This window comes from Cydia splendana, chromosome 1, assembly GCF_910591565.1.
Source record: "Cydia splendana chromosome 1, ilCydSple1.2, whole genome shotgun sequence".
In the NCBI taxonomy this organism is placed as follows: Eukaryota; Metazoa; Arthropoda; class Insecta; order Lepidoptera; family Tortricidae; genus Cydia; species Cydia splendana.
In genome coordinates this window covers 26,782,725-26,796,927 of record NC_085960.1, presented here as the reverse complement: position 1 = coordinate 26,796,927, position 14,203 = coordinate 26,782,725, and the positions used below count along the sequence as shown (strand labels likewise).

At 34.9% G+C, this 14,203-nt stretch overlaps 1 protein-coding gene across 1 annotated transcript in view; it reads right to left on the bottom strand.

Annotated features, from left to right (window-relative positions):
• LOC134797602 (uncharacterized) overlaps nt 1-14,203 on the bottom strand; it is a 58,150-nt gene that overhangs the window by 32,570 nt on the left and 11,377 nt on the right. Inside the window, exon 2 of the mRNA XM_063769914.1 lies at nt 4,851-4,991. Within this exon, the coding sequence (XP_063625984.1) occupies nt 4,851-4,914 (64 nt within the window). The 5' untranslated portion in view covers nt 4,915-4,991. The remainder of the gene's footprint in view (nt 1-4,850; nt 4,992-14,203) is intronic.

The window sequence follows — 14,203 nt, the reverse complement described above, 5'->3', positions numbered from 1 at the left end:
TTGCTAAAGGCTGTTGCCTCTAATACCTATAAAGACTGTTGAATCACAACCCTAGTACACAAAGTGTAATACATTTCTTCCGCGGGGTCGCGCGCAATGGCCCGCGGTCGCTGCCGTGCAACTGACACGTCCGTATATTGCAAGCTTTGTCCCCCACGCGTGGCTATAGTGATGTGCCTTTCACGGGAATCTGACATTACCATAGACAATAAGTATTACCATACCTAGCGTACAACTTATTAAGGAAGGAACTAAGGGTAGACATATATGGAGCAATTACTAAATATATATTCGAAGTTGGTGTGTGTTATTATTACAAATTTTTCTCGGTATCATAAAATTATATCTTTAATTTTTATTGGGAAAATTCCTTTAAAAATATGATATCGCATGTAATTGCCTGCCATGGCCTGTACGGATTATTTTGTGGCAGAACCAGTATTTCTACTGCTGTCAGCTCTTCTGATTTTGAGTAGGGTTTGGGGCACTTTTGTGGACACCAGTTGCCACCTCCGCCCTTTATTCCTTCCGCGCCTGCTCCAGTTGAAATCCGTCAGCCCTCAGTTTTTCCAGCTTCGCTCGTAGGACGTGATTATCGCATCCCTGCTGCGGTGGATTCATGAATTATTTGTTCCCAGGTAGATCGCAACGCGCATAAAATATTATGTTTTTTCGGCTTCCCTCAAGAGTGCGTGTCTTCTGCGTAACCGAAGCGGAGCTATGTGGCTAAGCACATGGTAATCAGTGAGTCGGCGTAGATTTTATTGCACCGGAAACATATCTCATTGCGTCGTTCATTCATCGTTATGGTTAGTAAAAATCTCATTACATAAAAAAAATATTAATTTGTTAGCAGTGACAATTTGAGCAACTTTCATGAATAATATCAGAAGATTCGTTTAGCCCAGTTTAAGACAAAGAGACTGGTTGTATTAGGTCTGGATATAAAAAATCCGGTAAAAGCCTCATAAACACGTATATTTGTTATTGTATCTAATGTATGTTTTCTATGCATTCAAGGCCAACCTCTAGGCTACTGCAACAACCTTGACTATACTCCCATCACCCATGTACCTACGCGAAAATCAATATTTGAAGACGTTTTATCATATATAAAAAATTCAGTGTATTAAAATGTTTTTCTTGTAGAACAACTTAAATTTTTAGTTTTCGAAAGATGAAAAGCGGATGTCTGTCCCAACGTCAACGGCATTTGCTATCTATTTCCCATTCCTGCCCACGCACGTCACTATACCTGTCCCGTTTGATAAGTGAATGCAATTATTGAGTTAGCTCTTCTAATAGGCTTTTGAATGGTTCTCTCGTAATAATGAAGGTGGAATCGGCATTGTCGTCCATGAGTAACTAAGTATCTAGTTCTGATTGGCTCGCAAATCTTTTATTTTCTCTTCTCGCTACAAAATATTAGTAGACTACCTACCACAGTAGCAACGAAGGAAATAATGTCAACTTTGTAGTTGACATTATAAGCATTGAAAATTATTCTGTGTAAGATGTCCCCAATATTTATTTATTTATTTGTACCCGTAAATAACTAACTTTTCTCAAAATTTAAATATGCATCTGGCTTGCAATTTGAATAAAAAAATTGTTATAAAAAATCCTTCGGCACGAGTTCTTTATTGAAGGAGCCAAATTTATTCAAACCAGGCTATTTAGCCTTGAGATTTCCCTTTGAATGAAGTGTTGATCAGACGTAACGAAGTTTATTTTCCAAACAACATAAAATACCTACTCCTTGATTTTTACACAGATTACTGAGATTACTTTCATTGGAATCATAAAGTTGAGTAAGTAAGTACTCGTACATTTATGATTGAGATTATTTAAAGCGTTAGGTACAACTGCAACCTTTGCATATTATTATTTAGTAAAAAAACGAAAGGTATCGTAAACAGTAGTAGTTAGGTACTAAGTATAGCCATGTATAGCTCTAATTTTTAATTATTAAAGAGTAAGTAAACAAGTATATAAATACACTTTATTGCACCACAAAAGAAATAGTAACAGATTTACAATAAGTAAGATGTACCTAATATATTATTTTAGAGGTGGGAGATATAATGAATTCTTCCACTCGTTTTTTTATTTATTCATAAACCTTTGCAAAACGTACCTACATAATTGCAGCGTGAGAAAATACACTACGACTGACATTATGAATTACCCTTGAAGTGAACTAATACAGAAATAACTAGAAATGAAGGATAATCGATGTTTGACTAGGCTGTGGCCGTTAATATTATAAGCATGCCATATTCAATTCTTGTACGAGTATCGTACAAATATATTTTAAATTAAATTTACAGACCTCAAATTAATGGTTTTTAAAGACATTAATTCTTATCTACTAAATCTCTACTTTATTGTCACTTTAAGATGATTATTAAAATCAGAAGAACGAGGGATAAGCTACCGTTTATAACCCTAAATGAAGCGATTGTCAATAACAGTGATTGGAGGCCATTGTCAATTTCACTTTTGTTTTATAAATAGAAAAATACTTACTAATCGCTTTTTGTGTTTAAAAACAGATCATTTATTTCTTAATGTTCTAAAAACATAGAACCATAAGTTATTTAGTTAACAAAACAAGATAATATGATAATCTCTCTCTTACATACTACGGCATAATGTAAGTTTTGGTAATTTATCTAAGGCTTTTTATACTTTCTTAATTTATTCATAATTGACTTTAGAAAATAAGTTCGAACTCATAATTGATTATAAGAGAAAGAACTGTCAAATTTCATAATACGACACCACTGTTGGTTTTTATGCATAGTCCAGTAACAAGTGTGTGTAATGTTGTGTATGTGCGTTCATGTACTTAGTCATTACTCAATTTATGCCATAAATACATACCAAACTAGATACCTACGTAATTTGTGTCACGTCACAACCCGACGGAGACCGTAACCGAATAACGTAACGCAAACTGTAATTGTATTTGGGTATTGGCACCCTTGCACCCCGGGGACGGTCGTCACCTCCGCTGCATACAAATACAGGGTGTCGACCTCTCCACAGTATCAAAACCCAAACAGGGCTATATATTTATACATAGATTACTGAAATAGTTCTGATCGTTCAATGCAGTGAGCACGCCACCTGCGGCCTTAGCATATTTTTAGAATAAAAAAGCTATAAAATATTTTATCCACTGCGTACTTAACCTACCTAAGCTAATGCACTACAAATGAGGCCCTGAGAAATGGCTTATAAAATACTTAATTAAGTAGGTGTGGCGGCTAAAGCGGCCGAAAAGCTTTCCTTCCAAAAATACAGGGGTCTTGGACCCAGTTATTTTTTATGCCATTTCGGGCTGACACCCTTGGCCCGTGGGGTACTAACGCTAAAAGCTGTTCAAATAGCTATCTAAAAGACTGATTAAATTCACTAGCGATAAGCATCGAAATACAGCGGAGAAATTAAAAAAAGGGCTGATATTTTTACATGTATATCAGTTTTATTTTTTGTGAATAAACATAATATATGTATTACTAGTTACTTATAAGAAGAGTACATTTTTATAATTTACTTCCCCATGATTATAATGTTTCAAATATACTTACACCAAAATAGTATTGTACCAGTGTACCTACCTGTAGCTTGCAATGAAAAATGTGCTTGATAGTGTTACGTGGGCCATACTGAAAGTTTCTGGATTCCGATATATGAGACGACTTATTTTTTCTAAGTAGCCAGTTCCAGGAATGTTCAGTGTGCCCTAAGTATAATACTGCCTACCTACTTTTTGTAATTCCTAGCAATAGGGGACACAGAAGTGATGTTAACTATTTAATTCGTCAAACATAATAACTTTTGCCTTAAAGTTATAGTCTGTTTGAGAAACGGAAAACGGTGAAAAATAGTGATAAATACACCTAAAACTACGTGTGATACCTCATTAGATTCGTAATGATGTCAAGAAAAATGTGTTTGAAGCGTGTATTAGCACACAAAAAATTACAAAAGTTATTAACAAAAAAAGGGAGAAAAAAGTAGATTTTTCTTATTTCCCAAATATCTCAAAAAGTATAAAATATTATATTATTTTTTCTTAGATAACAATATTGTATATTACCTATATTTGTTAATTAAGTTCTAAGCCCTAGATATTATGGAAGAGCGGAGTCTTCTGTCACAAGTATTTTATACTTACTAGAAGACTTCAACCTCTACACCTGTACCCTCTGTGTTAACAAATAAACATTTTTTCATTTTTTTTTCATTTTTTTCATTTAAGAAACCATAATTAATATTATAAAAGAGGAGGATGTTTCCAATCAAACATTACTGACTTCCAGAACTGTATCTCCATTATTTATAGTTTTTATTCAACGCTGAACACAGCCCTCCGCGCCTATTTTCGGGAAACGCGCGTGGCGTGAAAAAGCGATTTCGTAACATTAAATATAATTTTAAAAGTATTAAATATTCATTGACAGTTTAAAAAAAATATGGTGTATTTAAAACATGTCAACAAATGTAATACTTGTAGAAATTTATTTTAAAGTTATTTTTTCAACAAGTTAGGCAATGTACAAAATTTTCTCGAAATTCCTTCTTTATTGAAAACGAATAAAAATGTATAAATAACTATTGTAAAATGTTGTCGCTTTCTAGAGCCCTTCTCACATACATGCTTACGCAGTGCAAGTGTTATTTTTACGTCATCATTTCATAGAAGTTTGACGTTTAAAATAACACTTGCACTGCGTGGGCTATCAACATCGCTGCAGACTTTTCTTGGTATAACTCTAGAAAACATTTCATCTTTTATATTGTTATGTAAACATGATAAAAAAGATTAAAATAATACTGACCTTCTCTTGTGGAACAGACGAGCAGTGTAATCCAGAAATGCCATACCCATGGTGGTAGCACCATCACCACCCAATATCTGATTAATCACTTGTGCTTAGCATCGTGTTTTCAGTTGCCCTGTTTTGTCATTGCCACCAGATCTGAAACCAACAAAAATACAAAAAATTAATATAAGTAAAGCGATATATACGTAGGTTCATTTATTGTGTATATTAAATAGGGAAGAAGATTCTTTGTTGTTTGTGTAACTCTATGTATGATTGACAAGCAACATCGAGTCATAATTGAAGTCATTTCCCCGAAATATACCAATTACCAATGATTTGTAATAGTTAAATAGTACATTGGTAAAGAGGCCAAAAAGTGTGCAATAGATGGACGAGTTAGTTTGAGGGCTAACCTAACATCAGGCTCTCGAATTACGAGTCCATATATTATACACTTTCGGCCGAGTCATTACAAAGTGCTTTTCACGACTACTGTGAGGAAATGTATTAATGATGTATTTTATAATAGTTCTACGGGAGACGACTATATATATACTACAGGGTGGCCCAAAATATTTCTAATTATTTTATTAAGTACTTACGTAACTAGCACAAAGTAACTTAAAAATTAAAACTACAGTCTTTTTATGCAACAAAAATTTATTGTCTTCAAAATAGCCTCCTTTCGCTTTGATACATAAACGCAACGTTTGTTAAATTTTCAACGAAATGCCGCAGCTCGTCTAAGGATATTTTGTCCTATTTTTTGGTAAGTGATGGTTTTAGAGGGTTTACACTTTTGTGTTTAGTAGTACATAGGCCCTTGTCTCTGAAGCCCCCTCCAGACTATGCGCGAGAATCGCAAGCGAAGCCGCGAACGTGAGTGTGAGCTTCGCCCGCGATTCACGCGCATAGTCTGGAGGGGGCTTAAGATTGACCACAAACTATAATTCACTGGATTTAGATCAGGTGAGTAGGGTGGGCACTCTTTTGAACTTATGAATCCGGCAAAATTATCTATGCACCACTGCTAATTTACACACGGGGGAGCAAAGCACATTTACCATCGGATAATACCCGTACCTACCCGTAATAAAGTCCTGTATTTAATGAGCTCAATGTTAGCAAATGTCTAAAACCATTAAAAAGTTGTATTTTTAATTAAATATATATGTACTAAAAGCGTTGAAGGAAAGTCAATGGTTTTATAAAGAAACTTAAAGATATAAAAATTCTCATTACAAAAATGCTTACGGTACGTAAGAAACTACTTGAAAGGAGTAATGGGGATTCTCATCCCGAGGACAAGTATAAAGGATGACTCACGCTAGACCGGGCCGTGTCCGACCCGGAGCTTCCGGCGCATCCTTTTCTATGGAAAGCAACACGTCATCGCCTGTCATTTCATAGAAAAGTAAGCGGCGGAAGCTCCGGCCCGGAAACGGCCCGGTCTAACTTGAGTCATCCTTAAGGCAGGCCTTGTAATGTGAAGGACTGTGTTATTATTGGACATCAGTCCCACATTATAATATAGGCATGAGCCGTCCGCATGACGTTTTATTCAATGAACCCTCAATATATCTCCCTACGTATGTTACGGACCCGAAATTTTCATCTTGCTCATTTCGGTCTTCTCAAAAATGTATAGGATTTTCGTTTGAACTAAAACCTGTTCGGATATGATGGTCATTCTTGTCTACGTGACAGCGTGATAAAACGGTGTCCGTCACTTTCTATCCCATGGTATTAAAAAGTGACAGTAATTTTATCACGTGGATAAAGATGGATAAAGCCATCCATAATACGCCGGCTGGATAGCATTAAATCTGAGTAACTAGGTATACGTCCATTTCTTTTCTCGGGATCAATATTCGTTGTCAGGTTGTGTTATACAACTTGCATTTGTACCTACATAATCTTAGTTGTAAATAGTAGTTATGTTGTAACTTCTTGGTGTGTAACTTTTATTTTTTATTTTTTTAGGGTTCCGTACCCAAAGGGTAAAACGGGACCCTATTACTAAGACTTCGCTGTCCGTCCGTCCGTCCGTCCGTCCGTCCGTCCGTCCGTCCGTCCGTCCGTCCGTCTGTCACCAGGCTGTATCTCACGAACCGTGATAGCTAGACAGTTGAAATTTTCACAGATGATGTATTTCTGTTGCCGCTATAACAACAAATACTGAAAACAGAATAAAATAAAGATTTAAATGGGGCTCCCATACAACAAACGTGATTTTTGACCAAAGTTAAGCAACGTCGGGAGTGGTCAGTACTTGGATGGGTGACCGTTTTATTTTTTTGCTTTTTTTTTTTTTATATGGTACGGAACCCTTCGTGCGCGAGTCCGACTCGCACTTGCCCGATTTTTTTTATTTCTTATTTGACTATTTGTTTACTGTATGTTATTTCTATGTCTTTTTTCTTCTTGTCTGTTACCTCCCGTGATTCTTCTCACTTGATGGTCTCATCGGAAGATCAGCGCTGGAAGCCACATGCTGAGATGGGACCATTTCGTGGCACTTTAATCTTATTTTATGTTTTCTTTTATATAATGTAATGTATTGTACCGATTGTTTGTGCTTACGAATAAATCAATTCTATTCTATTCTACATATATCTAACGTTTAATAGATTGACACTACACTGGCCACGCCACTTAGATGAATGGGGATTTTCATTTATGTAAAATTGGTTGATTAGCTAATCTTCATAAAAGTCAAATGGTTTAGATTTTCATTTTCGATTACGTAAACCAGTTTATAGCTGCAACGTTTACCTGTTTAATTGTCTGTGCTAACTGAACTGTTAGTTTAACGTACCTATATACACTTTTAAAATATAATGTATCTATATAACGCACTGGACTATTGTGTCTTGAGCCTTGCTTGCACGAAACCGTTTCTTAACCAGTCATCCATCAACGTTACGCTTAGGTACATCTAATCGTCTATGTGATAAATGGGAACAATTTGATCTAACGCTTTACAAAACATTTCACTTTCATACTAGGGTAGGGCAAGGGTTTTGGGTTGAAAGTTATTTTAGTACATTCCAACTAATGCTTGGCAATTTTTATTAGGTAGGTACGTTTTAGCATTGGTATAATATATCAATGCTATATGCTACCTGCTCATGCTGTGGTACTTCTATAATAAAACTTAATTATTCAACTTAGTCATTTGACCTTGCATAGGTATGATTAAGTGAGGAGGACTCCAAATGGAGTCCTCCTATTTGGTAAACAATTAATTTGGCGAATACTAGATTTCACACATCGTACAATCGACGTCAAATGTTATTTAAATATATTTCTCTATTGGAGATGGGACTATGGCCAGTCAACTATGCTTAAATAACACAGAAAACCGGGTTGGTCTGTGTTAAATAGGTATCAAAATTAATGCAGTTATAATGTAACAACATTTTCAATATTTAAGCTCATCCATATATGGTTAATTTGATTTTAAGTCATCAAGTCGATTTTAAATCGTTTTGTTTTATGTTGTTTCCTTAATAAACTAGCTTAATAAACTTATAGGTCTGTTTATGTATTGGTAGTAGGTAGGTAAACATTCTTCGGGTTACACCCCGTCGCAGCTGCAGCAGCAAGTTCAGCTAATTAACTTCTGTGAAGCTAAATACTGAGACTGCTGTGTAATTATTTTCTCAACTGGATGTTCGAGTCTTAAGGTAAACTCAATTATAAACTAGTTTTCTACTAATATTGCTTCAAATAATTCCAAGGTCAAAATAGTCATTTATTTTGTCTTTTACAATATTAGGTTTACTCTCATCAGGCTCTCAGACACAATTATACTTTAATTATCGAAAATGTTTCATTTGGAAGTAAATACATACAATAAAAAATTTTTATTGTAAGTTTGTTATTAATTATGTTTATGGTTTTATTAAATGATAAAAATTTGAGGTAAGTAACAATGCATTTTTTATAAACGAATCTTAAATTATCATGTCGAATGGGAGCAATTAATTTACCGTTATAAAACGTCAGTTCTTCATTTTAATGATTTCCGCAAGTTTTTGTCCTTTTCAGGACTGTTGGCTCTGAATAAATCTTTGTTACTGAACCGCTCGGGTGCAATAAAACTCGTTATCGTTGTAAACTCAACGAAGGCAATTCAAATTAAATGTAGGTAGGTATCGTTAGCACGTATACATCACTGTCGATAGAATATTGTAAATCATGCCTGAAATAAATAACAAATGCCGGGGTTTTAGATAGTTAATTAAAGTAAGGATAGTTAAGGTTAGTCTTTTTACTTCTTAAATATAAAGATAACATTATCTCCTTAATTTAAGCTGCTCATCAACCTCAAAAGAACTTAACAATAAAATAATTCAACCGCAATTTTGTAGCTGAATTCATCGGGCAACTTTAAAATAAAACTGGCAGGCGAGTGCGTCAGGGACGCCGCCATTGCCGGTCGATACCAAAAGTTTAAATGGAAAAGTGTCGGATTTTATTTCGCGTCACTCTTTAAGTACTATATCAAATTAACAAAGCCTCTGATGCTTAAGAGTTCGTAATCGAAATTCTTTAATTTGGCTTATATTTGCGTTGTTATTTTCCTTTCTTAGATTATAGAAAGTAAAAACTTTTTATGTACATTCTGAAAGACCATTTCATTTGTTCATGCGAGGTAAATTAGTAGTAGTAAGTACTTAGATGATTTTCTAATTTTAAATTTCTTTTCTAACTACATATTTTACCTTAAAGGACGTTTTGCCATTTGCTCGTAAAAAGTACTTAAGGCTACCATTTAATCATTGTATCAATATGAAGCGTTAGATATGATAATATATGTATGTATGTTGGAAAATAAGTCGTCTAAAAAATCAGTCATCTTATAAGCATGGATCCTATACTTTTAATTTTTAAATTACCTACCTCTTTTCCGTTTTTAATTATCTACTTTTACATACCTACTATTAGAGGATCGGCCTGCCTAATACCTGCCTACTTACCTTACCTTACCTACTCAGTGTACCTCATTCCTATACGTAAATCCATCTTAAACTTACACTATTATGACAGGTTTTTGCTTAGGTACTCAGTATAAATCTCAAAGGAACAAACGAACGTAGCGTAGCAGTTAATTAAAATAATGTTTACGAATCTTAAGTCGTTCGTTAATCGTTTTTTCAACATAACAAAGGAGTTTATTATTACAATTGCTATGTTGACATGCAGCGCGGAGACGTAGCAGCGATATTATGGGACCCGTAATATTGGGAATTCTTCACTGACCGCATTGGTATGCCATGAATTGCTTGGTGACTAGCAACGGCCGCTTTACGGATTCCTAGCCAAGAATAATAATTTTACAATACATATTTAACCAATCTCGTAAAAAGAGGAGGATTTTATTTATGTGTTTTCTGTTTAGGAAATTTTCAGGGTCTTTATAGCATCCCTCGTAAATGAGCTCAGTGGGATCAAAAAGGAATGTATATCGTTGACACCAGATTTACTGGTCCTTTGCGTAATGCTTAGGTAGGGTTTTGGCTAAGAAATCCAATTTCGATAATTTATACTTTGTCAGTCAGATTAAATGGAAATAAATATTCCGGTCACGTTAAAATCTAATGTAGGTAGGTACTCTTTAACTCTTAGGTCTAGAGTTCATTTTTTTATGCAGATCCATACAATCATGTTTTTAATGTTGGCTTCCTATACAATAATAGTTCTTTATGTGACTGCTACATAGGTAATGCCTACTTATGTATAATTACATGCACTGTTTTATCTACACGCATACCTACCTATTATAAGTTCTCTATGATGTGTTGAGGAACCGCGTGTTACGACCAGCAAAAAGAACTCAACTTAAGTCAATAATAACATTTCAATCATTTTGATAAAATATCTTAACTATAAATACTCATAGTACTCAACTAAATATATAGCTATAACTACTCGTATGCATTTCATATCGGTTCCTGAACTAAAAATACGATAACTCCTGGTGACAGTGGAGGGCATTCCATTTTATATTCCACAAGCTCCTCGGACATCAGACTACCAAGAACGCTTTGTCACCGCCTGTCCTCGCAAGTTTTAGTTGTTGTCTGTTAGTTACAGCAATACAAACTAAGAAGTTATTTTTCATTCCTCATGCTCTGAAAGTGGGTAGTTGTTGTCCTAAAAAGTGTGCAGAAAATGATACGTTTCTGCTCTAGAGCACTGTACTTTCTAAGTAGGTAGGTACGTTTTTTTTCTTTTGATTACGACAAGAAAATAAAATTTTCGTTTTAAATGGATTTGTTGTATGTACAATTTCCATTCTGATAATTAACTCCCATGCCTTAGCATTTATGGAGTTTGTTAATTGAAAGTACCCTCAAGAAATACTACCGAAGTTTAACTTATTTTATCCGTGTTTTTTTAAATGCACGTTTTTACACTCCTCGTATTCGAAATGAAAAATAGTGTTTAACTCGGGTGAGGTCGAGGTAGTTTGGCGCTCGAACGCAGTGAGATTATCCCTTGGTACTTACATATAATACAGGTAATAGTGATTGTGTTTTTATCACTTACTACATAACATCAGTCACGTTACGATTACGACAATTACGACACAGGCGAATGTCTAGTTTAAAGCAGTAAGTTAAGAAAGGCGCAATCATTTTAGTCGTAGGTAAGCAAACATTTTAGTCGTAAGCAAACATAATTCTTAGAGTATCTCAATGACCGTATACGAGTATGTATATAACTCATATTTATACAACACATGTTTCTGCTACAACAATAAACAGAAGTGTCGATTCATATATACCCACGTTTTACTCAGTTTGCCCCCCGGTCCATTTTGTTGCTCAAATTATGTTGCAGAACCCTTGCGGAAACATAATTTGTATAAAACTTTATTAAAATTTATTCATTTTCAGAACAACAGTTGAAAACGAGGCGCGCGTTCATAGCCAAATTAAATAAATATTTGTACGAAACAAAATATATCAGAGTGGTACTCGCACTCTTGAATTTATGATGTTTTAATGTAAGAGAGTCTTTTGCATTCCCTTTCACGAAAGCCGTGTGCAAATCTTGTTAGACCCGCAGACGGACTCAAATACACTCGTTTTAGACTAATCGTTCGCAGGTACCCAATACTTATAAAATCATGTACTTTCATGTACATATTTTTAGGTATCTTTGCGCCTTGTTAAAATATTTCATGGCTATATTACGGTTATTAAGGTTCCATAGCCAAAATGGCTAAACTGAAAGCTTCATAGTTTCGTCGTTTCGTCATGTCCGTCCATCTGTCTATCGGTACTTGCCTACTTATGTCACAGACGTTGTAGTCCGAAATTGTGATGAAAAATGTAAAGTACGTATAAGTATGTATTAGTTAAAACAAAAGAACATGTCTTTGGAAGCCGCTACATACATGCCCACTTACCTATCTATATTTTTTAGTTAAATCACTTAACAACGTGACATTATACATTTTGATAAACTTGGTTTAAGAAACCAATGACCCAGAAAAACTGAATACAAAGTTTTTTTTTAATTGAGCGGAAGATGAATAATAATACCTATTAGCCATTTTATAAAGAACTTCATCAAAATTACAACATACAAAGTACACATATTTAAAAACTGGAAGTTACATAACTTTTATAATAGCAGATCTCAACAGATTTTATCTCGTTTTATGTTAAAAAATAAAACCCGGTTTAATTGTTCTGACCTTTAATTAATTGCTATGCTCCTATTTATATCGCTTCATTGTGAAAAACCGCTCGTAATCGTTTGAAAATAAGTAATTACTTACTTAAAATCTGATACTACATACAGCTACATAAACATCACGTATAAAGACCTCGTATATTTTTCAGGAATTGGGTTCTTCCCTTTTCAGCGGGCAGCCGGTTAATAATTTCTCTACCATTCGGCGGATATCCCGCGCTAAGTACAAAAAATCACCTGCCGTGATGCCTTCCTCCGACTGAAAAGTCCCTCATTTTTCATTCATTTGTTTCAGGCAATATTTACGAAAAAACGGAAGCGTTTTGAGAGCTTATGAGTGAAGATACTGCAATTTGATCTGGAGTTTATATATGGGTTTATCATACAATCTTATAATCTGTTTCGTATTTTTGCACAGATATTTGTAAAACAAGTTTTAGTGAGTGTCAAAAGAGAGCTACATCATCGAGGTGTCATAATTTTGCAAAGTTGTCGCAATCTTTACACATCATAAACAGTATGGCACGGGCGATAAACTCTCACTGCATCGTGTATAAAATGTAAAGTGGCGCTCACAAGATACATGAAGTTTATCAATATACACCAACGATATCGCTAAGCACTCCGAGCACGAGCTGAAAAATGCCAGGTTACCCAAGATCAATTGCAGGGGAGTTGACTTCCAACTAAAACCTAACCCTCTCATTTATATCACCCCCTATCTTATATGGGGGACAATCTGGAGTGCCTTACCCTTTGTCAGCATCGACCTAAATGTAAATTCGGCGGACAACTTAACTATTCACGAAAAAGGTTGTCTATCAGCAGAGTATAAACTGGAATTCGCTTGCTTAGGGTGCGTAAAAAAAAGGCAAGTATTTCTTGTTACGAAATATTAAAATACATAATGCATTCGTTTTACCATGGCAGTTCATAAAGCCCTACGTTTTTAAGGTGTTTATTTACTTTTTTTGGTTCTATTCACGAAGAACCATAAATAAATGATGTTATAATAGACGTTGGCCTAGAATTAACGCATAAAATTTAGTGATTTGTTTAAAGTATTTTATAGCTTACCTTATGTGATGCGAGAATTAGCAAAAGGGCTACACCTAAGTGAATAAAACAGGCATGAACAAAAAGGTGATGCACTTAGCACTCGAGTTGAGCACGAGCTTGGAGGGCGGTTTGCACAAAGCGAAGGCGCGACGTGTGCCAGGCTAGTGCTCACGCGACCCGATTTTATCCCGAATGTGAATAAAAATGCAGGATCTATCACCTGCGGGTAAGTATGTAGGTGTAAAATATATTGTTAAGGTTGACGTCACATCGTACTTTTATGTTTGGAAGGTTTTAACGTAGGTAGGTAATGGTAAAGTTCTTCGACACTTAATATCTGAAGTTTACATTATTTATTCCGTTTAATTATTTTGTTACAAGTAGGTAGGTACATTCATATTTTATGATTTTACTTCGTAGTGAAAATACTGTTGCTGCAACGCTGCAGCAGTAACGTTGCAACAGTAATGCAGTTACATTCGTAATGTAAACTTTATTGTTTTATTCTAACGGCTGGAAAAGCTATGAAAATGATTAAAGAAGTTTAGTTTAATGTTGCCCTTTTAATCCAGTTGTCTCGTTAGCATCCAATA